Source organism: Octopus bimaculoides, chromosome 16, assembly GCF_046866305.1.
Source record: "Octopus bimaculoides isolate indiv1 chromosome 16, ASM4686630v1, whole genome shotgun sequence".
NCBI lineage: Eukaryota > Metazoa > Mollusca > Cephalopoda > Octopoda > Octopodidae > Octopus > Octopus bimaculoides.
The window spans coordinates 8,679,296-8,705,735 of record NC_142943.1 but is presented as its reverse complement, the minus strand read 5'-3'; the positions used below and the strand labels follow the sequence as shown (position 1 = coordinate 8,705,735).

General features: G+C 35.4%; 1 protein-coding gene across 3 annotated transcripts; it reads left to right on the top strand.

Moving 5' to 3' along the window:
* The first annotated feature begins 2,931 nt into the window (after nucleotides 1–2,931).
* On the top strand, nucleotides 2,932–26,186 carry LOC128249688 (uncharacterized). Of its 3 annotated transcripts, none has more exons than XM_089364096.1 (12): nucleotides 2,933–3,081; nucleotides 6,273–6,305; nucleotides 8,305–8,568; nucleotides 9,789–10,019; nucleotides 10,576–10,665; nucleotides 11,459–11,719; nucleotides 13,488–13,787; nucleotides 14,341–14,427; nucleotides 16,149–16,409; nucleotides 21,617–21,847; nucleotides 23,141–23,233; nucleotides 25,029–26,186. In XM_089364096.1, exons 1-12 carry the CDS (start codon nucleotides 3,045–3,047, stop codon nucleotides 25,223–25,225), a joined length of 2,085 nt encoding a protein of 694 aa, XP_089220222.1. In that variant the 5' UTR covers nucleotides 2,933–3,044; the 3' UTR covers nucleotides 25,226–26,186. The 3 variants fall into 3 exon arrangements, with proteins under 3 accessions (XP_089220224.1, XP_089220222.1, XP_089220223.1); XM_089364097.1 differs by having other exon boundaries at nucleotides 2,935–3,081; nucleotides 13,488–13,718; XM_089364098.1 differs by lacking the exon at nucleotides 9,789–10,019 and having other exon boundaries at nucleotides 2,932–3,081.
* The last annotated feature ends 254 nt before the right edge of the window (nucleotides 26,187–26,440 follow it).

Here is a 26,440-nt window from a genome sequence, read left to right as displayed (position 1 = left end):
ATACACATGCTTTTAATTGACTGGATATCTGATAGCCATAGTGATAAATCAATCCAGCAAAACAATTTGAATTGAAGTCGTCACAAAAACAAACATGAAAAGGCCCACACCGTAACATATGTATGTGTGTGTTTGTGTGTGTATGTGTGTATGTGTGTATTTATGTATTTATGATTTCATATAAATATATATATATATATATATATATATATATATATATATATATATATATATATATATATATATATATATATATATATATTCAATATATGGATTTTACAAATCCGGTGGTACGCTTAATAAAGCTCCTTAATGGATCAGGCGACAAACCACATAGGAAACCAAAACAAAACAAAGGGATGTAATGTAGAGCGCCTGATGCAGTTAAAATCCAATAAATTCAATTTGTAATAATTACTACATTAGGTGTTTATAAAATATAGAGAAAGAGAGAAGCTATAGGATTTTAAAACATTATTTCCCAAATTGACATCCATAGAATGTTGTATGGATGTCAGTTGATGAAATAATTTTTTCACCTTATACCTCCTCTTCTCCTTTATATTACACACACACACACACACACACACACACACACACACCTGCGCACACGAACATATCTATTCATGGGTATGCGGATTTTTGAAAACATCACAGAGCGAAGACTTTTTGTCCTGTATTGTTAAAGGCTGCCTTTTAGCAAAACCTAGTACCCGTTAAGCCACCTTCCCAGGGATATGGTGCAGTCATTGGACTGCAGTATGACGAATTGGGAAGAGGTAGCGGAAGAGCTCTACTAGGCCAATGGTAATTCTTACATTGATGCTGAGCGGAGGAATCCTAGATCAACAGTTAGGATCATCAATATCTTTCAAGAGAATAACTGCAAGGCATCCATAGGGGCTGTGTCCATGGGTGTGTAATCAACTAATGAAAGACTCTTTATCACTCAAGCTCCGGATTCAAATGTATAACAAGAGCACCCAGATAGCGTAAACCTCCGCCAAGGCAACACCAACGTCCTCTTAACGCTTAGCCAGAGATGATTTTTAAAATGAGAATATCTGAAATAAACTCGACTGCTCTCATAGACGAGAATACTAAAAATGAACCCGACCGTTCTAAAAAATTAAGTTAAAAAAAACAGGAAAATTAATCCAGAGTCCTTGTCCGATACAGCATCGATCCCAAAATCTAATCAGTTTGTGCCAGTTGTAATTTTGTGTCGGTGGTTTTTGTTTGAATACTTTTTTGTGCTGCTTTGCAGCGGTTTGGGTGTTTGTGTGTGTTTGTTTGTGCTTTCTCTTCTCGTGAGAGAGGAGACAGCTGGTTGAAGAATGTCTGAAGACAGTTATAGTTACTCAGACATGTCATCGTCCGAGGAGGAGTTGCTGGAGGCAGTTAAGACAATTGGACCAGAAACTGAGAACAGAGAAGCGGAATTTTGCTGATGTAGCAAGGTGCAAGGAAACAGAAGCGGACATTAGGGAATTCGGAAGACACAAAGAAGAAATGAACCGAGATGGGTTTGAAGTGAAGCTGGTGCCCCCGCAGGAGGTTAAAAACGGAATAAGGGAGAAAACTATAAACTATCGAACCTTTTCGATAAATAAGGGAAAAATAGATGTCGTCACGACACAACTAGAAAAGGCGTTAGAGCAGATTTGAGACAACATAATATACCTGACTAGATAGTTCAAAATTTGGAACAGTAGTATATTCATTGAACTGGCTGTATATATATGTATATATGTGTGTGTGTGTGTGTGTGTGTGTGTGTGTGTGTGTGTGCGTGTGTGGAGGCGCAATAGCCCAGTAATTAGGACAGCGGACTCGCGATCAAAGGTTCGCAGTTTCGATTCCCAGACCGGGCGTTGTGAGTGTTTATTGAGCGAAAACACCTAAGGCCCCACGAGGCTTTGGCAGGGGTAGTGGCGACCTCTGCTGTAATCATTCACCAAAACTTTCTCTCACTCTTTCTTCCTGTTTCTGTTGTGCCTCTATTTCAAGGGGCCAGCCTTGTCAAATTCTGTATCACGCTGAATCTCCCCGAGAACTACTTTAAGGGTACATGTGTCTGTTGAGTTCTCAGCCACTTGCACGTTAATTTCATGAGCAGGCAGTTCCGTTGATCGGATCAACTAGAACCCTGGTCGTCGTAACCGACGGAGTGCCACAATATATATATATATATATATATATATATATATATATATATATGTATGGATTTTTCGATTTTGCACTTATTCTTGCATGTCATAACATCAGTTCTCACCTTTCAGTTTTCACAGTTAATGCTTTGACATGTAAATTATCTGTTACTCCTGAATGATCCAATTCATGTATGACATTATGATATATAGAAAAGAGCGACTGAAATCTGAGTTGCGTTTATTTTACACAACTGCACTTTTATTTTATTGATTAAGTGACCGATGGTAATAATAAAATATCAGTTTTAAAAATAAAGAAGCTTCACACACGCTAACACCTGGATATGCGTGTGGGTGTATGTATATATATATATATATATATATATATATATATATATATATATATATATATATATATATATATAGAGAGAGAGAGAGAGAGAGAGAGAGAGAGAGAGAGAGAGAGTGAGTGAGTGAAAGGGAGTAGGAAAGTGAGAAAGAAAGAGATTGATAGCCTGATAGATTAATAGATACATACGTACATACATATGTATACCCATATATATATATATATATATATATATATATATATATATATATATATATATATATATATATCATATACATTATATATATATATATATATATATATAACAAATAAAAGGGTAAAGGAATATTAATTTATTAATAAATTAATAATTAATCATTTATATACATATGTACATGATCTTATGCATGTTTTAACTGCATTTTTATTTACATATCAGTTCCTTAGTTACACTACATATTCTCTACCCTTATATACATACATATGTATATATATAAAACACGTTATATAATCTCTAGTTTAGATTGGCCGTCTGCATTCTTAGTATTTAGTTGTGACCAACCATGATAATAATACCGAACCATTTTGTGTTTCATTTTGGTAAGTCCACTTTTATGGTCTTATCCAATGTGGTTGTTGCATTGTTGCTTTTATTGTATCAAATGTCACCTTTATTTTCGCTATTATGTTGTCTTTATTTTTGCTTTTACTAGTCTTTTACTTGGATTATCCCAGACCAAGTAAACTCAGGTTTCGGAATTGACCCTACCCGCTATTTTTTACATTTTATATCTATTTATTATTATTATTATTATTATTATTATTATTATTATTATTATTATTATTATTATTATTATTATTATTATTATTTTATGTTTGACTTTTGCTTTACATTTATACAAGTTGGCCCCAAGTCTCATCCAGAGACCTCAAGAGACAACAAGTTGGAAGCTCATGTTGGTGTTATGCCTAGGGTACATCTATTTGGTTTCGTACATAGTGTTGTTCTAGAGAATGTTTAAGAAACCATAAGAAAATTATGTGTTTGTCTTAAAATTTGAGATTACATAGACATGTATTTTCCGTACGATATGGTTATCAGTTGTGCATCCGTCTTTACATTTTGAGTTCAAATTCCACAGAGGTCCACTTTGCTTTTCATTCTTTCGAGGTCGATAAAGTGAATAACAGTAGAATACCCATCGTGAATAGCCGTCTTATTATTATTATTATTATTATTATGTATTTGTCTTATTATTATTGTTATGTATTTGTCTGAATATTTTTTTATTATACCTAAGGCACCTACTATGATAGGAATTGTTTCTGTTTTTAGATTCCACGTTCGAGTTACCACTATTTCCAGGTCTTTGTATTTTGAAAGCTTCTCCATTTCTTTTAGGGAAACGTTGTCATCTGCTGGTATTGATACATCAATTAGAAAGCAATTTTTCCTTCATGATCTTTGACAACTCTATCTGGTCTATTGGCCTTAATTTCTCTATATTATTATTATTATTATTATTATTATTATTATTATTATTATTATTATTATTATTATTATTATTATTATTATTATTCAGTAGTTTTATCTTTATAACGTGCTTTCACTTCACTACCGAACGCATCTCTGTGTGCCTTGGGTATGTGCTGTGGTTTGCTGTGATGCTCTTATGGTTACTGTATTGAAAGTGTTTTGCGTAGGATGTGTGCAGTGCCCAGTAGTGCAATTTTCTGTATGTTATATATATTTGTAAGTCCTGGTGTTTTGTTATGTATTTGTCTGAATATTTTTTTATCATACCTAAGGCACCTACTATGATAGGAATTGTTTCTGTTTTTAGATTCCACTTTCGAGTTACCTCTATTTCCAGGTCTTTGTATTTTGAAATTTTCTCCATTTCTATTATTATTATTATTATTATTATTATTATTATTAGTATTATTATTATTATTATTATTATTATTATTATTATTATTATTATTATTATTATTATTGTTGTTGTTATTATTTTCCTTATCTTCTTTCAATTCTGTTTCCTTTTTTCGCCGAGTGTCTACCTGACACATAGGGCAGAGAAACTCACTGTATACATTGGTAGGCCATTAAAATAAGCACATCATATTGTTCATTTACCAAATCATGTGAAAAGGGGGAAGAAAGACAGAAAAAAGAGAAAATTTCAAAAAATTAATAAGTGCACAAAATATAGGGTTAAAAAGAAAAATTCACAGTGACAATGCTCTTCTCAGTACGTGTGAGGTACCATTCAAGACCATCTTTTGCACTTCCTGCATGAATGGTAAGCTAGGGATGGGATCATTTAAAAATAATTTTCAGTTCCTTTTTTGATTATTCAAAGTGCTCCTACCATCACTAGTATTGTAACTGTCTTCAGATGCCACATCTTTTCGATTTCGATTAGCAAATCTTTATAATTTCTGAGCTTCCCAAATTCTTTTGACGAAATATTATGGTCACAGGGTATGCTCATGTCAATCAATAAACAGACTTTATTGTTCGGTATTTCTCAACAATGTCTGGTTTATTTGCTTTGATGGTCCGGTCTGTACATACTGGAAAGTCCGAAAGTATCATTACATTTCCTCCATCTGTTACAGCCTCAGGGTGGTGCTTGTAACATTTGTCAGCAGTTTTGATTTTATAATGCCGACACATTACCCAATGGAGATATTGGCCAACTCTCTCATGTCTTGATTTATACTCTACAGGTGCTAAAAGCTTACATCTAGGGATAATTGGTCCAGTCTTGTGGTTGGGGTGTTTTACTCACGGTCACAACATCGTGATTTCAATTCCTAGACTAGGTGGCGCGTTGTATTCTTGTGCAAAATACCTCATCTCATTATTATTATTTATATACACACAACAGATCAGACTGTCGGAAAAGAAAAAATAATTGGGCTACAAGTAACCTTTGATGCCAAGAACACTTCTAAATATCCTAGCTGTCCCTAATAACACTGTTTTCTGGAGCAATACTGAATTGGGTTTTATGCTTATTTCCTCTATCCATCTGTTCAAATATTTAGAACAGATAAATAAGTATCATTGTTGTTGTTGTTGTTGCTATTATTATTATTATTATTATTATTATTATTATTATTATTATTATTATTATTATTATTATTATTATTATGAACATTATCATTTATGAAAGGCGGCGAGCTGGTAGAAACGTTAGCACGCCGGGCGAAATGCTTAGCGGTATTTCGTCTGCCATTACGTTCTGAGTTCAAATTCCGCCTTTTGAGGTCGATTAAATAAGTACCAGTTACGCACTGGGGTCGATGTAATCGATTTAATCCCTTTGTCTGTCCTTGTTTGTCCCCCTCTGTGTTTAGCCCCTTGTGGGCAGTAAAAAGAAAGAAAGAAAAAAATATTATTACTATTATTATTATTGTTGTTGTTGTTGTTCAGTAGTTTTATTTTTATAACGTGCTTTCACTTCACTACCGAGCGCAGCTCTGTGTGCCTTGGGTATGTGCTGTGGTTTGCTGTGGTGCTCTCATGGTTACTGTATTGAAAGTGTTTTGCGTAGGATGTGTGCAGTGCCCAGTAGTGCAATTTTCTGTATGTTATATATATATATTATTATTATTATTATTATTATTATTATTATTATTATTATCATCATCATTATTTTCACCCACCAAATAAACTTTTACACATAAAACAAAAGGTTGTCGGTGCTGACTTCCTTCATCTATTTCAATATAAAAACGCATGAGAATGGCACCGTAACTTATTATTTTTTTTCTAATTTCAGCGTTATATCTCTCCTTGACATATCTTGCACAAGGTAAGTAAAATATATGTATAAACATTCTTTATCTTCTTATTCCATCTGTAAATAGTTACGCAGTTAGTTAAATACGTGTGTACATATGTATGAGTGTGTATATAAATGTGTGTGTATGCATATGCATGTGTGTGTATATAAATTTGTGTGTGTGTGCATATTCATTTTAGAGAAAATATAGTTTCCTTGGAACATTTATTTTTAAACAAATGTAGTTGAGGTTATCTGAAGTCGTCTGGTGGAAAGTGTAGAAAATCTCTCTGGACTTAAGAAGCGGAGTTCGTATTACTATAAAAAAAATTATAAATATTAGAAAACTTTGTGTGCATGTATGTATGTGTATACTCGGTGCTATTGGTAAATTGTCGCCATTTCATATGTTTAATTTCTCGCAAGCTCATTGTTTGTTTTTAATTTTGTCGACTACACAGTATAGTAGAGTCAGTTGGGCACCATCTGTGAGAAAAACAGCACCATGACGCAATTTACTCTGCTAGAAATTTAGAAACGACATGCTGCACTATTTGGCATTCGCGCCAGAAGCTCCAATACGAACAGATGGTGAACACACTGAACAACCGTCGGTTTGCTGTGTCTCCAAAACTGAGAGTGATAAAAATCAAACATCCATTCAATATTATTGTGTCTGAAGTGATCACTAGTGGTGGTGACGTTATGCCTCCATTTATATATGTATTCAGAAATTCATGAACCCCACTTGTTCCAAAATGGTCACAAAAGCATTCATGGCAGAACATGAAGAGTACCACCAAGGATTTGGAGATGACACATTGCTTCTGCAATTACTTGATGTTAACACATTTATAAATGTACTTGGTTTCAGCTTAGAGTTTCTAACGACCGTCGCAGAGTAAAGGAGACTTTAATTCCAGTCAAGCAAACTCTCTAGTGCTGATAGTTTGATACATAACCCACGGTCTTATTTGTATCCTAAATATGCTGTCCTGGTCTCAATCTCTACTCAAACTCTGAAGGGTGGTATCTACAAGTACATAGGTACTAAGTTTATTGTCACTCCTCTCCCTATTTTATGAATACCTCAAGCTGTCACCCTGAATCACACCTTTTGTCTCTCTCGCTCTCTCTCTCTCTCTCTCTCTCTCTTTCTCTCTCTACCTGGTCCACTAAATGCATGTTTTGTTCCTGCTGCTCTCCAAGTACTTCCATCTACTGGGAAATGTCCAACTGCTTTTCCTTCATTGAGGACATTCATATCACTTGGCCCCACTCTGGAATGCCTTACCTCTATAATTTCATATATTTACATCTATTCTTGGCTTCCATACACCTCTTACTGATTTTATAAGTGCAAAATTTATAGGGGGAAATGCACCGGACGAAATGCCTTGCTGCTTTTATTCAGCTTCCTGAGTTCGAATCCCGCTTGTTTATCTTTAACTTTTAAACTGACCACGGTTGATAAATAAATTACCTGTGAAGAATGATATGTAGACATCTGTATACCATGGAGAGAGAACAGTACTTATGCTTGTAAAACAAGGGTAGGAAAAACGTTCTGATGTTTGTATACCATGGGAAATCAAGTGTGCTGATGTTTGCGGGGACACGAATGCATTGCTAATTTACAGCACCTGGAGACCAATATATGGAGGTTTGTACACCATTTACAGATAAACTTCCTAGCGTTTGCTGTACACTACTTGGAATAGTCAAGGTTGGAACAACTTTGATTATCGGCCTGCTGAACGAAGATCTTTCGCTGCATAACTTAAAATAACAACAATATTAATTGTTGTCTAAAGAATAATAGAATTTAAAGTTCCCTGGTGGAAATGAAATACAAAGCATTTTCTGTATGCTTCCAAGTTAAATGTTTAAATAAAAAGAAACCAAAATTTTCTCAAACTAGTAAGGCAAATCGTAGTCTTATTTTCAATTTTAATTTTAACCGAATTTCTTCTTATGTTTTAAAATTATGTTAATTTGTTTTGTTTTTTTATTTTTATTTCATATACAGCAGATACAACGGTTGAAGGAAGAATATACAAGAACGAATTTATTAAAATCAGTGCCGCTGTAATTGATGCAGCGAATATGCTCGAGATATCTAACGGTTCTGTTGAAGAATGCGCAGAGAAATGTTACAAATCACATACGTGTGCAACTTTTCAATTCTACAACACAAAATCTGAATGTGACTTTTACGGAATCAGCAAACATCAACAAAGTAACGCGACTGAATCAAACATTGATTTATATCACCTGAGAGAACATACAAACCGTAAATATCCTCTTCCTCCCCCTCCTCCAACTACTACTACTACTACTACTACTACTACTACTACTAATAATAATAATAATAATAATAATAATAATAATAATAATAATAATAATAATAATAATAATAATAATAGTAATAATAATAATAATATTAATAATAATAATAATCCTTTTTATTGGAAGCACAAGGCCTCAAATTTGGGGAAAGGGATTAGGTCGATTACATCGACTCCAGTGCGTTACTGGTACTTACTTAAACGACTCCGAAAGGATGAAAGGCAAAGTCGACCTCGACGGAATTTGAACTTAGAACGTAGCGACGGGCGAAATACCGCCAAGCATTTCGCCTAGCGTGCTAACGAGTCTGTCATAGACAATAAGAAGAGCTCGATGCAGTTTGTAATAGATTATTTATTCAATGGTTTGAACGATATTTCGACAGATCGTCTGTCTTTTTCAAGTTCAAAATGTAAAATGAATACAACTACAGAAGCACAGGAATTCAAAACATGAACAATGGAATCCTGCGTTCTTATGTTGATAGAATGGCATCATCAGTTTTTCAATTTTGTAACTGGTAAAAAGTAAAACAATCATGAAGTAACAGAAATTCTTAGTAGAAAAAAGGCTGACAGTACGACAAAATATAGCGAGAGGGAAAACACTTGCATAGTAGAGCTCGTTGAGAGGAAGAAAAACAAATAGTGTGTGTGTGTGTGTGTGTGTGTGTGTGTGTGTGTGTGTGTGTGTGTGTGTGTGTGTGTGTGTGTGTGTGTGTCCTCTCACCATCGCTTGACAACCGATGCTGGTGTGTTTATGTCCCCGTAACTTAAGTGTTCGGCAAAGGAGTCCGATAGAATAAGTACTGGGCTTACAAAGAACAAGTTCTGGTGTGGATTTCTTCGGCTAAAACCCTTTAAAGGTGGTGCTCCAACATGGCCGCAGCCAAAATGACTGAAACAAATAAACGAATAAAAGAATAACGTTTGTGATTCTAATCTTAAACTAGATAAATAAACTAAGTAAAATAGCAATGGGATAGCAAATATCCTACGTTAAGAGATAGAGGGGTGAGTCAGACATGTTGAAAGAGCTGGTGATATGAACGAGTTTCTAATAAATTTTAGCTATATGTTGGCCTTGTTATAATATCTTACTGAACAATATTGTTTTTCACTTATTAGTTTATTGATAATTATATATCTTATCACATTTCTACAGAGTGTTGTCCAATAAGTTTGATGAATGGCGCAGGTCTTTCAAAAGATAAGAGATTTTCTGAACGATTTTTATCGTTCGAAACTTGTGTGTCTACTTGTTATCAGGATTCCTGGTGCAAAACTGTCAGCTTCAACAGATCGAATAACACATGCGCAATGAGTAATTATACCAGTTATAATGCCTCAGTTAGACTTACCGATGATAATTGGCAATACATGGAATTCACTAAGCGTAAGTGGACATTTATTTTAGTTGTTCCTCCGTGATATACTATGTGTGTTGTTTTGGTTTCTATAGATTTGGCTGTTATTTAGGTATGTATCTTCAAAATAACTGCAATCTATTGGATTGAAAAATTAAATGGCTGTAACGAAAATACAAAAACATTAAAAGTGAGACGAAAATAAATTTCAAATTGAATGGTTTAAATTAGGGGTACTAAAAAGCAATGTCGTATTTTCAAGGAAATAATTTGAGGTCATACCGCAAATAGTTCACAAGCCAATAAAGGTTCACCTTGTAATCAACCAATCAGTGTAGAGTTAATGACCACACGTTGAGGAGGTCACGCGCTCTGTGTGTATAAGCGTTATATGACAGGTTGAGGAAAACAAGAGCATTTGTGAGCTGTGTTTTCTGCAATGCATACTTGAAAAAACTATAAGGGGAACATATGTAAGAGAATGCGTCTATATTTTATAGACGTGTATGTGTGTGTGTGTGTGTGTATTACACATATACGAGGGTAACGATATGAATAAATATACCTTTTATTGATTTCTTGTAGATCTTCCGCTCGTTATACATCAAGACAGTGGTGGCCTTCCAAATATTATTAACTGTCATTCTGATTATTTCGCTATGTACAACCTGCGCGGTAAATATTGTTTCGTTTTCACTAACACTTGCATATTATCTTTTTTATATGTATCTGTAATAAGTTACATAGTTGCATATTTATTTATTTATTTATTTATTTATTTTACATTGCAATCGATGAAAAATCGGAGAGGTGTTTACAAGTATCCAGCTTGTAGTTCAACACCACCATGACTACCACGGCCACCACTACCGAGTCATTCTGTATCTGTCCCTATTACATTTTTGTGTTTCGTTCTTTATATATATATATATATATATAGATAGATAGATAGATTCAGGTGAATATGGTACTTAAGTTTAGGCACCGGAATTTAGTATGGTATTATCCATACAGTTTCAAAATAAGGTGATTAAAATCAAAATAAGCAACAAGTATATCTAAAGGTAATGCAGTACGATCGTTTCATGCGACTCCATTTAATTGAGCAATGTAAACATTACATCAAATATAAAATTGGTCTGCAGACCAGTTTATAATGAAACAGGGAAAGTACTATCATATAGCACCTAGGTCAAACATATATAAAAATAAAGTTGTTATATTGTATCTATGTCCTTTTGTCCTTTTGTATATAGAATGTTAGATTCCCTGATGGAAATGAAAGCTAAAACGTTTTATGAACGATTTGAAGTTTAACAAATTAGTTTATCAAATTATCGAATTTGAAGTTTATCAAATTAGAATGAGGCAAATTATTATTTTATTTTCATTTTGTATTTTAACTGAATTTCTAGTTATGTTTTAAAATTATTTAATTTAATTTTTTTATATTTCTCTTATTTAACAGACACAATGAATAACAGAAGTTTCCGCCATGAATTTATGGTAGTCCATAACGCTTACATGTCCGAACGGAGTATGAGAGACATGCTCTGCGATTCCGTTGAACAATGTGCAGAGATGTGTTATAAATCAAAGAAGTGTAGATCCTTTGTACACAACACAGTGAAATCTAAGTGTGAGCTTTACGAATTCAACACACGTCAAAACCAATTACGCAGTCACTCAAACTTTGTCTTCTATCAACGGAGAGTACAACCAAAGAACAGTGAATATCTCGTCCTCCTCTTCTTCTTCTTCTTCTTCTTACTACTACTACTACTACTACTACTACTACTACTACTACTACTACTACTACTACTAACTACTACTACTACTACTACTGACAGCGACGTTGGCAAATAAATGGGGACGGTTCTGGACGATAAAAGCGCGTGTATATTCACGTGCAAGACTATATGAGTCGCGTTCACCATGAATCCAACTTTATTTTTTTTACCGCCAAGATTAATGTCGCGTGGGGGAAATTGTAGGTGCAAGAGATGACGTCACCCTTCCTGCGCATACGCGAAAGCTTTCGCATCGGTATGCCACATCAGTTCCCGGATGGCACGGCTAGAATACAGGCGTGTAGTGCGTGCGCATCGGGTTTTCTTACATATCGCTACCTCAATAAAAGTACCATCTATGAATTCTTCAAGTTCCTCTTTTCTCCAATAATGACTTTTGTATATGGTTAATTTGACATGTTGTTGGCACTCCGTCGCTTACGACGTCGAGGGTTCCAGTCGATCCGATCAACGGAACAGCCTGCTCGTGAAATTAACGTGCAAGTGGTTGAGCACTCCACAGACACGTGTACCCTTAACGAAGTTCTAGGGGATATTCAGCGTGACACAGTGTGACAAGGCTGACCCTTTGAATTACAGGAAGTAAGAGTGAGAGAAAGTTGTGGTGAAAGAGTACATCAGAGTTCGCCACCATCCCCTGCCGGAGCCTCGTGGAGCTTTAGGTGCTTTCGCTCAATAAACACTCACAGCGCCCGGTCTGGGAATCGAAACCGCGATCCTATGACCGCGAGTTCGATGCCCTAACCACTGGGCCATTGCGCCTCCACAACTTGACATACAATACTCCAAATTTTCAAAACTCCGATCACCATCGTTATCATGTCATCATTATAAGCGATCATCTATACTCTTTTGTCGCAAAATACGCGGAATTCCACCAGTTTAAGCTTATCATAACAATCACGAAGTGACTGGAATTTTTTGTAGTCTAATGGTTGCCAATATGACAAAATTTAGCGAGAGGGAAAACTCTTGTATAGTATAGCTCATCTAGTCGATAAACTATTACAAGTGCCATTTTAGTATAGATATATAACTTTTGTGTGGCGTTCCTCCACTTGGTATATTCTATCGAATGTTTCCAAATGATTTATGTCCCAACGAAGCTGCATATACTACTCGCCCTTTTGACATATAACACATGGAGAAGAGACTGTCCAGTATAGTTCTGTTACTATATGCCACGGGTGTTGGTAGTGAAGGCGCATGGCTCAGTGGTTAGAGCGTCGAGCTTACGACCGTGAGGTTGTGAGTTCGAATCCCGGACCGAGCTGCGTGTTGTGTTCTTGAGCAAGACACTTTATTTCACGTTGCTGCCGTTCACTCAGCTGTAGAAATGAGTTGCGACGTCACTGGTGCCAAGCTGTATCTGCTCCTTTGCCTTTCCCTTAGATAACATCGGTGGCATGGAGAAGGGGTAGCTGGTATGCATGGGCGACTGCTGGTCTTCCATAAACAACCTTGCCCAGACTTGTGCCTTGGAGGGTAACTTTCTAGGTGCATTCCCATGGTCATTCGTGACTGAAGGGGGTCTCCGAGTATTGGTTCGATTGCCTTACTGCTGATATAATTGGGTTTCTAAATAAATTTTTGCTATTTGTCGGCTTTGTTGTAATGTCTTACTGAACCATATATTGTTTTCACTTATTAGTTTAGTAACAATTATATTTTATTACATTTCTACAGAGTGTTGTCCAGTGAGTGTCATCCGTGGCGTGGTTCTTCCAAGACATAAGATGTTCTCTGAACGAGTTTTGTCGTTCATAAATTGTCTGTCCATTTGTTATAATGATTCCTGGTGCAACACTGTCAACTACAACATAAAATCACAGACATGCCTCACGACTAATTATACAAGTTTTAATGCCAGTACTGTCTTTAGCGTAAATGATTGGCAATACGTTGAATTCGTAAAGTGTAAGTGGATGTTTATTTTTGCTGTTCCACTGCGGGTGCTATTTCGGCTTCTACAAATATGGCTGGGTGGTAAGTTATGTCATTCAAGTATGTTCGGAATGTGTGTTAGTTATGCATTTCTAGTATTTGGTCGAAGAAAATGACTTTCAAAACAAAGTGTCTGTTAGATAGGAAAAAAAAAAAAGAAAGAAAAGAAAAAAACGAATGGCCGTTTCGAAAAGACAAAAACATTAAAAGTGAGACGAAATTAAGTTTCAATCACAATAAAATAAATTAGGGATATTAAAAAGTAATGCATTTTCAAGCAATAGTCTGGCGTCATGCCACAAATAGTTTACAAACCAATGAAAGGTCATCTTGTCATCAACCAGTCAGCATAGAGTTAATGACCAAACGTTTGGGATGTTACGCGCTGTGTTTGTATATATGCGTTATATGATAGGTAGAGAAGAACAAGGGTATTTATGAACAGCATTTTGGCATTGCATACTTTAAAAATGAGTAAGGGCAACATATGTAAGAAAAAGCGCATTCTAATCTGATGGTGTATGTTCGGAATGTGTGTGTGTGTGTGTGTCTAACAGTATGAATAAATATGTATGTTTTACTTGATTTGTTGTAGATCTTCCGTTCAAAATATACGAAATCAGTGATGGCCTCGAGGGAGTTGTAAACTGTCATCCTGATCATTTCCCTTTGTACAGCAACGGTAAGTATTGTTTCTTCGTCCACATACATCTGCATTCTATTCTTTATTTAAATATATATTTCTTATAGATTCATAGTTGTTTATTTATTTATTCATTTATTTTACATTGCAATCGGTGCAATGTCGGACACGTGTTTACAGGTATCCAACAGGTGGTTCTGTTGAAACCGAAGCACGATTCATATCCTCACCACCACCAAAACAGCCACGACCAACAACAGCAACAACGATGAAAAGGAAATAGTATCGGTGAGGCTATACATACCGTTCATGCACACAAGGATAAAATATAATCTAATTCAATAAACATTGTATATTCTCAGACGAGTTCATATTTCAACAAAATGACATCAAGAGTTATTTCCCCTCCTTATCGTCTGCGCAAATGTAACTATATATATATATATATGAAGGAAATGTTCTCTATGTGGCCCGTGTGATTTCTGTACTCTGTTTATCATTTTGTCCACATCTTTTTGCAACATCCTTACCCAGATATGCATCTATATATATACATGTAGATGTAGGTATGTACATACATGTACGTATATATTCATATACTCATATATTATTTGTATTATATATATACACTCACAAAATTATCTGAATCTATATAATTTTTATAGTGACTTTTAAATTTCAATCTATAAAATATATTACTACCATTTCCTTTTCTCTAATTGTAATATTTTCATGTATATGTGCAGGCGTGGTTGTGTGGTAAGAAGCTTGTTTCCCAACCACATAGTTCCGGGTTCAGTCCCACTGCGTGGCACATTGGGCAAGTGTTTTCTGCTATAGCTACGGGCCGCCCAAAGCCTTGTAAGTAGATTTGATAGATAAAAACTGAAAGAAGCCCGTCATATATATATATATATATATATATATATATATATATATATATATATATATATATATATATATATATGCATATATGTGTGTGTGTGTGTGTGTCTGTCCCGACACATGCCATCGGTAGAATAAGTACTAAACTTACAAAGAACAAGTCCTGGGGGCGATTTTTGAAGGTGGCGTTCCGGCACGGCCGCAGTCACGTGACTGAGACAAGTAAAAATAATAAAAGATTCTAAATGATTTTTCAAATAGAATTGCGCTTCCCCGATGGAAATGAATAGCAAAACTTTTCCTAAATGCTTTCAACTTTACCATTAAATTAGTAAGAAAACTAATGAAGCTACTTATTGCTTTATTTTCATTTTGTATCTTTTATCATTTACTTGGTCAAGTCATTTAAGTGCGGCCATGCTGGGGCACCGCCTTGAAGAATTTTAGTCGAACAAATGGGCCCGGCGACTTATATTTTGTTAGGCCTAGTACTTATGCTATCAGTCTCTTTAGCCAAACCGCTACGTTACGGGGACGTAAACACACCAACACCGGTTGTTAAGTGGTGGTGGTGGTGGTGGGTAAAGACATATACAAAGACGCAAACATAAATATATACACATGAACAACGGGCTTCTTTTAGTTTCAATCTACCAAATTCATTGACAAGATTTGGTCGGTCCAAGGCTATCGTAACCCGAAGTTACCATAGGCACGCAATTGAAGTGAATCCGGAACCATTTGGTTGGAAAGCCAACTTTTTAACACACAACCGCGCCTACGTCTATATTTATATTGTAACAGAATTTCTTCTTATGCTTTAAGATTTCTTTTATTGTATTTTATTTCTTATTTCTTAATTTCTCATGCAACAGATACAGCGGATGAAGGAAGGTTATTCTTGGACTTCATCAAAGTCAATAGCGCTACAATTGACGGAATGCACTTGCGCGTGATGGGTCACATTTCTGTTGAAGACTGTGCAGAGGAATGTTACAACCAACAGAATTGCAAATCCTTTACATTCCAGAAGTCGGACTATGTATGCACACATTATCCTCACAGCACACACAACCAAAGGCTGCAGAATGATTCTAACATAGATTTCTATCAGAAGAGAATACGAACTCTAAAACGTATATATCCTCCTCCTCCTCCTCCTCCTCCTCCTCCTCCTCCTCCTCCTCCTCCTCCTACTACTACTACTACTACTACTACTACTACTACTACTACTACTACTACTACTACTACTACTACTACTACTGTGTGTGTGTGTGTGTGTGTGTGTTTGTTGGCTGCGTCTCGTGTTTCCGAGCTTGCAATCCAGTTCATTTTCCTGGGTGTTTAAACCGCAGATGGCTCCGCAATCCAAGGGTTGCATGAAACATACGGGGACATTGTGGACAAGGGATAGAAGGGGTTGGTTTGGGAAGGAGAAGGTGCTGCTTTCTCTCCCGTCTCTTGAGTTCAGCTCTTGCGACTCGGGCTTTCTCGAAGTCCGCTGAACCCGTTTTGATGGTGTGTCTCCAGAGAGGTCTGTTTGCTGAGATATCCTCCCAGTGTGCGGGGTCGATGTTGGTGCTTTTCAAGGTTGATTTAAGTTGGTCCTACTACTACTACTGCTAATAATAATAATAATAATAATAATAATAATAACTGCCCTGATGCAGTGCCAGACAGCGGTTCTCATGGCTTCTGATCTTAGCTGATAGGAAGTGTTATCATGTACATTGTTTTTTCTTGGTATAAACGAAGGGCTACAGCAAATATTTTGCTCAGTACCACAGATTTGCTTGTCAGTTGTTTGACCTTAATCATGTCCCTTGGTGGCTGACGATATGTGCATCTCTGATCACGAGCAGAAGTAGTAGGGGAGCATCATGGCCATGTGTCAAGAGGGATTCTTTGGGGTTTGAATAATTCACCTTTGGAAACATGGGTGTTTTGCTCAACATCCTTAAACAAACCTTATTCAGGGACCTTTTGAACGGGATGGGCTACTCGACCTGAAGAAAATTCTAACTGGGCCCCACCTGCGAGGTCATGCACTGTTTATCTTGATATGAGATCACAATGTTGCACACATATGGTTGTGATGCATGTGCCTGGTGTACCCTTATCAGGCGGGTAGTCATGATGGGTATAATGGGCTTCATATATTTTACCCCAGTGTCACTTTGATGGCATGCTAAAATAAAAAACAGCAACAACAACAACAGCAACAACAACAACAACAACAACAACAATAATAATAATAATAATAATAATAATAATAATAATAATAATAATAATAATAATAACAACAAGAACAATAATAATAATAATAATAATAATAATAATAATAATAACAACAACAACAGCAACAACACCAACAAGAACAATAATAATAATAATAATAATAATAATAATAATAATAATAATAATAATAATAATAATAATAATAACTATAATAATAATAATAATAATAATAATAATAATAATAACAACAAGAACAATAATAATAATAATAATAATAATAATAATAATAATAATAATAATAATAATAATAATAATAATAATAGAGTCAAAATTAAAAGAAGAGTGCCATTTGTTATCTAGTGAACGATATTTCGACATCTCGTGTGTCTTCAACTGGTTCAAAAAATAAATTTGTCAATCTACTTCATTTTGGTTAATATAGAAAGGATTGAGGTAACTCCTCCTGAAGATATAGAGTCAAAATTAAAATTTAATTTTGACTCTATATCTTCAGGAGGAGTTACCTCAATCCTTTCTATATTAACCAAAATGAAGTAGATTGACAAATTTATTTTTTGAACCAGTTGAAGACACACGAGATGTCGAAATATCGTTCACTAGATAACAAATGGCACTCTTCTTTTAATTTTGACTCTATATCTTCAGGAGGAGTTACCTCAATCCTTTCTATATTAATAATAATAATAATAATAATAATAATAATCTGCCAAGAAAAGAGGCAGGCCGAGGACTTCTACAGCTGGCATTAACAATGAAGGTAGCCACAATTGGCCTAGACACCTATCTGAAAAACTCTGCGGACTGGATGCTAAAACTTGTCTCAAAACATGAAAGCAAGAAAGCAACTTACTCAGTAACAAAACAGGCAAAGCAATATCTAAGTGAATTCTAATTACAACAAATACAAGAATTAGACGAACTAGAAACACCCGCAGAAAAAGCTAAGCGATCGAAAACCCGTGCTAAAATTGCTGCCTTAGATATTATAACTGATAAATGGCATGGAAAACCTCTCAATGGCAAATACCCAAAGAGAGCGAATAATGCAGATATTGACAAAGCCCTTACCCATCAATGGCTAATGGCCTCTGGCTTGAAATCAGAAACAGAGGGGTTTATCATAGCAGCCCAAGATCAATGCCTGCCTACAAAGAACTACCAGGCCAACATATTAAAGAACGGCAGCTCCCCATTATGTCGTATATGCCAACAACAAAATGAGACCATCGATCATGTTGTCTCCATGTGCAGTTTGCTTGCGCCTACAGAGTATCTCAATAGGCATGATAGAGCTGCACAATATATTCACTGGGTAATTTGCAAAAACCTGGACTTGCCCCATAATAAAAACTGGTGGGAACACAAACCACCCCCAGTACTTGAAAATGATCACATCGCACTCCTCTGGAACTTCACCATTCAAACTGACAGAAAGATAGATGCAAATAAGCCAGACATCATACTGAAAGACTTCAGACAAGAATCATGCCTTCTCATTGATATGACTGTCCCAATCGATATACACGTATCGGTCAAGACCTACCAAAAACTGAGCAAATATAAAGATCTTGAAATAGAAATTAGCAAAATGTGGAATCTGAAGACGAAAACAATACCTATTGTCATAGGTGCCCTGGGAATGACAGCGAAACGGGCTGATTACTACCTAGCTCAGATACTAGGAAACCCCAAAATGGCTGAAGTTCAAAAGATAGTGCTCATGGGAACTGCCCATATCCTACGTAAAATACTGTCTATGTGATCTCAAATTTTAAAACATTATCTAGAACAACACTGTACAAATTCAAATATATGGTACCCTGTGCATAACACCTACATGAACTTCTAACTTGTTGTCTCTTGAGGTCTCTGGGTGAGACTTGGATCCAACTTGTACAAATGCAAAGCAAAAGTCAAACATAAAATAATAATAATAATAATAAAACATTCTATTAAAGACACAAGGCCTGAAATTTTGTGGAAGGGGACTAGTTGATTACATCGACCCTAGTATTTCCTTGGTATTTAATTCATCGACCCCGAAAGGATGAAGGACAATGGTGACCGCGGCAGAGTTTGAACTCAGAACGTAGCGACGGCCGAAATACCGCTAAGCATTCCCTCCAGCGTGCCAACGATTCTGCCAACACGCCACCTTAATGATAATAGTAATAATAATTATGAATTTTTATTCTTCAAAAGTGTTCAGAGAAAAATAAGAGTCAATGCACAATGACCAGATATAACGTGTTGGCGATGTGTAAAAACTGAACAGCAAAAACAAGTAACCCCAAAATTCCGTCGGAAAGTATTTTCCCATAGAATTGGAGGGCAAAAGAATGTCATGGAACCTGCTTGCAAACAATGTACATCGTCTTTATATACATACTCAACAACAAATTAGTTTCACTTATGGAGAACAACAAAATATTACCTAAGGGAGATAAGGGTGTCAAAAATGAATGTGGAGCTGTAAAGAGCAGCTACTGGGTTTTGTCTGACAAGTGGCAAGTATTTGATATCAAAATGAAAACTTGAATACTTGAGAAACTCCTTATAGATATATAACAGTTCTTATATTAATGAAATACCTCAACTCTGACATATCAAAACAGAATACATCCAAGCAAACTGAAGAGAACTAAATCTAGCCTATATTAATAAGGAGAAAAATCATGCAAGGATTTTTTATTTATTTTCGTAATCAGTTATCTGGCTCTGATCTCCTTTAAAAAATCTGATGAAGGGAGCCATCATTGAGTAGAAATGCTACGGACAAACTGTAAATGATACAGATGACATGAAAATAATTAAAATGAATTATATATGTTTTCATATATTGATGAAAACATTATTATTATTGAATATTGGGATGAGATCCCATCGAAGTCAACATTCCCTTTCTTCCTTTCAGAGTGGACAAAATAAAGTATTTGTTATGTACGGGAGGAGGGAGGTCGATGTAATCGCCTTAACATTCACACCAAACTTGCTGGCCTTGTTTCAAAAATTAAGAATTATTATTTCTGCTGCCGCCACCGCCACCGCTGCTGCTGTTGTTGTTCTTGTTGTTGTTGTTTGTGTTGTGTTTGTTTTTGTCGTTGCAGTTGTCGTCTTGCTGTTGTAAAATGCCAGTTGGTTAATTTTTAAGATAGATCTACTGGATGAGTTGAGCATTACCTCCTGATACTCATATTCTCGCAATATTCAAACTGCAAACTTATGTGCTGAATGTACTGAACGAATGCATGTAATACGGTATTGCATTTCCCCCCAGCACTTCAACAGCAGATTGCACGAAGATCAAAATAATCCCCACATCCTCAGGCATGCTCTACATTAACTTTCCCTAAAGTATAAATGCCATTGTCCCTACAGAAAAAGCACTGTTAAGGCGCCAGACTCCTTTGATCAATCCTCGACCTACGTTTGATCCGACATTCCAGTTCTGTCGTCGGAAAGAGCTGAACAAATGCATTCTTCCTCAAAGAATGAGACTCCAACAACTTTGCAACAGCCTCATTGTATCCTGTGCATACGAAAAGAGAGGATGCAGAGTTTGCTGTAACCTGCGTGACAACAAATTAACTATCTAACAAATTATAACTTTAAACCCGGTTATCCGCTGCTTTGATTTAGTCAAGCATACTTTTATTGAAAGAATGACAGGAAAACGGTACGGTATTCATTAGATATTTTCACCAGTGTCTTCAGATTCCTTTTCTTGGCCTAATTCTGAATAAATTTCCTTCTCTCTGTCGATTTTCACAATCTGAATCTAAGCCAATTTAACTCTGTAATCGGCCCAACTTCAAATACATGTTAGCAATGATTTAACAATCTTAGTTTCCAATTTTAAGCGAGTTACATAAACTAAGTCAAATATATATGGCATAATAAGTACCATACATTAAGATAGACTACCTGTGATGACGGAGGGGTGAGTCAGGCATTCTGAAACAGCCAGCAACATGGCTGGTTTTGCAATAAATTTTAATTACCTGTATTTGTTACATTGTCTTAGTGTCGTATGATTTTCATTTGTTCATTTATTAAGAGTTATATATTTATTACATTCATACAGAAAGGTGTCCAGTGAGTGTGATTCGTGGTGCAGTTCTTCCGGAAAGTAAGATACGTTCTGAACGAGTCGTAAAATTCATAGATTGTCTATCCACTTGTCATAATGATTCCTGGTGCAAAACTGTCAACTACAACACAAAATCAAAGACGTGCCTCATGACTGATTATACAAGTAATAATGCCACAGTTAAGACTACCAAAAATGATTGGATGTTCGTTGAATTCAAACAGAGTAAGTCAACATTTATTTTAGTTCTTCCTCTGTGATTTATTGGTTTTACTGCTTCGCTTTTAATAGAGATGGCTGTGTGGTTAGCTGTTCAATGTGCATTGGGGAAATAGCTTCTTTCCTAGTATCCTTTCAAAATAACAGGAATCTCTTGGATGGAAAATCAAATGGCTGTAACGAAAATACAAAAGCATTAAAAGCGAGCCCAAATTAAAATTAAAACTGAATAAAATAAATTAGGACCACTAAAAAGTAATGTCATGTTTTCAAGCAATAGTCAACATCATGTCACGCATAGTTTACAAGTTAATAAACGATTTCCGAGTGATCGACCAATCAACATAGAATTAATGACTGAATGTTAAATTGTGTATGTATATGCCCTTGGAAAAAAGGGAATTTTCTGATCAGCGTATCAGAGATTGCATACTTTACAAATTTGGTATGTGCAATATATATATATATATATATATATATATATATGGGAGAATATACAAATAATAACAACAGACGAGGACAGGTGGTGTAAATAACAAAAGGATATATTAGTATATATATATATATATATATATATATATATATATATATATATATATATATATATATATATATATATATATATATATATATATATATATAGGGAGAATACACGAAAAAACGACAGACGAAGACAGGTGGTGTAAACAACAAATGGATGTATTAGTATAACGCTCGGGAATAGAGAAAGTCTTTACCGTTCCGAGCCTAAGCGTGTGTAATTTATTCTAATGGTGTGCGTTCGGAATTGCTAAACGTAGTTAAACAAATTTTAAAAGCGGGGATTTCGATCTTTTGTATATTTATCGATCAGGAGGATTAACTGAGGCTCCGTGTTAAAATATCGAGTATTTATCCGAACGATTAATAAAGCTTAGTCCACTGCGCAGTGTCATCTCAAGCAAAATGGAAACGTGTATAGAGAAGGCAAGTGGGTACCTCATGAGTTTTGCCAAGAATAAAGCAGTGTTTTCAACAGTATATTTTATATACATATATATATATATATATATATATATATATATATATATATATAGAGAGAGAGAGAGAGAGAGAGAGAGAGAGAGAGAGAGGGGAAGAGAGAGAGAGAGAGAGAGAGGGGAAGAGAGAGATAGGGGAAGAGAGAGAGAGAGAGAGAGAGAGAGAGAGAGAGAGGGGAAGAGAGAGAGAGACAGTAGGTGATAAGGTAGAGGGAGAGAGAAGTTATACATATATATGTGCGTGTAACGATATGAATAAATATGTTTTATTGATTTCTAGATTATCTCTTCGAAACATATCGAGATACGGATGATGCTGTTGTACTTAAAAATTGTTATCCTGATGAATTTAGTATGTTCTACTTCAAGATAGGTAAATACTGCTTCTTTTATCACATGCATTAGCATACTTTTTGCTTGATATATATAACAGTTCGGCCGAGGTCGACGTTGCCATTCATCCATTCGGGGTCGATTAAATAAGTACCGGTTACGCACTGGCGTCGATGTAATCAACTTAATCCCTTTGTCTGTCCTTGTTTGTCCCCTCTATGTAGCCCCCAGGGGGCAATAAAGAAATAAATATATGTAACAGTTTACATAGCTGCATATTTATTTATTTTACATTGCAATCGGTGAGAAGTCGTTCAGTTGTTTGCAGGTATCCAGCTGGTACATCGGCGTCTCACTATATTCTGTTGCGACTGAAGCATAATTCTCGACACCAACACCGCCTACACTATATAATTGAAAAGTGGTCTAGAAATTTATAAACAATGTTGGTTTTGAACGAACATACGAATGCCTTATTTTATCTTCAAATAACCTAAGCTATATTCGTTAAAACTAACATATTCGTTCAAAACGAACATAGTGTATACTTTTCTGCTCTAAGCACAAGGCCCGGAATTTTTGGTGGGGTGGGTGGGGGTTCAGACGATTACATCATCTCCAGTACGCAACTGGTACTTAATTTAGCGATCCCGAAAGGATGAAAGGCAAAGTTGACCTCGGCGGAATTTGAACTCAGAACGTAAAGACAGACGAAATACCGTTAAGCATTTCGCCCGGCGTGCTAACCACTCTGCCAGTTCGCTGTCCTAAACGAACATAGTATATAAATCTCTTGACCAATTTTCTATTAAACTCTAAATTCTCGGTTTCTGTTTAATGTTGTCGCTGGTGGTGAATTGAGATAATTTTTCTCCCAACAAATGAAATTGGTACCGGTGACAATGTTGTACAGACTGATCAATCTGAGAATCTTTCTTCTTTGCCGCTGTCTCGCCCATATACATATACAGAACAGTACATTAAACATACATACATACATACATACATATATGTACGTATGTATATTAAGATTCTAGTGAACAAAGCACTTAAAGGTAAGGTACCGGATTAGGCCAGAATTAAAATGCATACACAGCAATTATAGATGAATACCAACCTTGGTACAGAAGTACTGGCAGAAGGATTTTCAGATTAAGTATACAATCAATTGATCCAAACTGAGCATATCATCAGACCTTGGGATAATTCAGAAACGGGTTAATTTAGAAAAGCACATTATATAAAATATACGGTCCATAATATACTTCGGACCACGCGAAGGGCAGGTTCCAAGGGAGGTGAATAATAAATCAATAAATATCAAATGATGACTAGGTGCCAATGCATTACAGCTGTTTCCAGCGAATTTTTTAATTGATTAATGAGTACATTTTCTTTAGATGAATACACGAATTTTGAAATTAAATATATTTAGAAAAACATTTTTCAATCCTCGACATGCGCATTCTCAGTGATGCCACAATCGAAGCTTACTGTAGAATGAGTTTGTTAAATCAAAACAAAACAGGATCAAGTGGTTTTGTAGGAGGGAACATAACCACGACATATATGGGAGAGGTATATTTAAGATTTATAGTCTTGAAGAGGGTCAGTCTGCATGGTAGGGGGATAGGAAAACAGACTACCGAACGTCTACTCTCCACAATTAAGAAAGAGGTAGTTCTTATTATCTTAAGATGCAATTCAACTAGAGGTGCAGTGCTAAAGGCGAAAGAAATGGTTCACAATGATTTATAAGTATATCTATTTAAGATTATTATATATGCGAAAGATAGAATGTTAACATCCTTTTGTTTTACATTTTATTTTCACAGAGGGAAATATAACTTGTGCCATACAGACCGGCAGGTTTACAAAGTTAATGAAGTCATACACCTACACAAAAACATATAGACGCGTAGAAGCTTCATCAAGAATTGCTTGCGCTGCCGAATGTAACATTGTTCCGGAGTGTTTTGCCTTCCAATATGAAAAGAAGAAGAATGGTTGTCGCTTAATGAAATTATATTGAAACTTTAAAAAAATTTGTTTTAATCCACCCACTTCTGAACATGTAACATTGCCATTAATCTTTTGGATATCATGTGTGAGCTGAAATTTATAGTCATATCCTGTTTGTTATAACTTGCTGCTTTTCACAAATACTGCTATTTATCCTTGCACTAAGAAACGATTATGGTTGTTTTTCAGCAAACCTTTTACAAACGGATGTATTCAGTAATTGTCTAGTGTTGACTTTATAGTTTTCTCCTTTTACTTGTTTATCAACTACGGTGATTTTCAAACAGTGGCCCAAGTGGTATTAAGATGCTCCATAGATTTTTAATAATATATTTCAATGTTTTAAACAATTCATATTATTGCAGGGAAACTCATGATTTACAATTTTCATTCATGCAATCAATTTTCATCTGAATTTTGCAATTTTTTCTGTATTTTGAATTTAAAAAATAAAATTCATTCTGCAGTTTTCAACTTTCTATACGATGGCATGACCATTCATTCTTTCTTACCTACATTGCAATTATATTTCATTTTATTATTCTATCAAACTCGGCTTTAGCTTTTGAATTTGCTTCGGAAATTTTACGTGTATCCATGTTTCATTCGAAAGTGTGATGCAGTTTCAAAGCGAACAAGAGAAAGTCAGAGCTTTGATAATAAGCATAATTTTCCTCTTTTTACCAATCTTCGCACCCACTTTCGTCCTGTTGTCCTCCCTTTCGTATTTTACTCCAGACATATTTTCACTCACCTTCACCCACTACTTTCGCTCACCTTCAAAAGAAGAGATCTCTACGAAACACTATAATTATTTGCTATTCAACACATGAACATCAGTATTAATTTATGAAAACTCCATAACTATGTGCACAATATCTTATGTGAATTGATATATTGTTTCTTTTAATCAGTATTACTGTATTCATGTGTGTATATCTCAATAAAATTTATCAATCTACAACATTGTTTGCCGGTATTTAAAACGTTATGTATGTGAAGTGTTCACGTGTATGATATATTTTATGCATATATATGTGTGTGTGTGTGTGTGTGTGTGTGTGTGTGTGTGTGTGTGTGTGTGTGTGTGTGTGTGTGTGTGTGTGAGTACCAGCATGTTAAAATTATTCAAACCACAAGTTTTCACTTAAACACAAAAGTGAAAGCGGGCAAATGAACAAAGTCTTTACGACCCCCATACCAATGACGAAAATAATCGAAAATT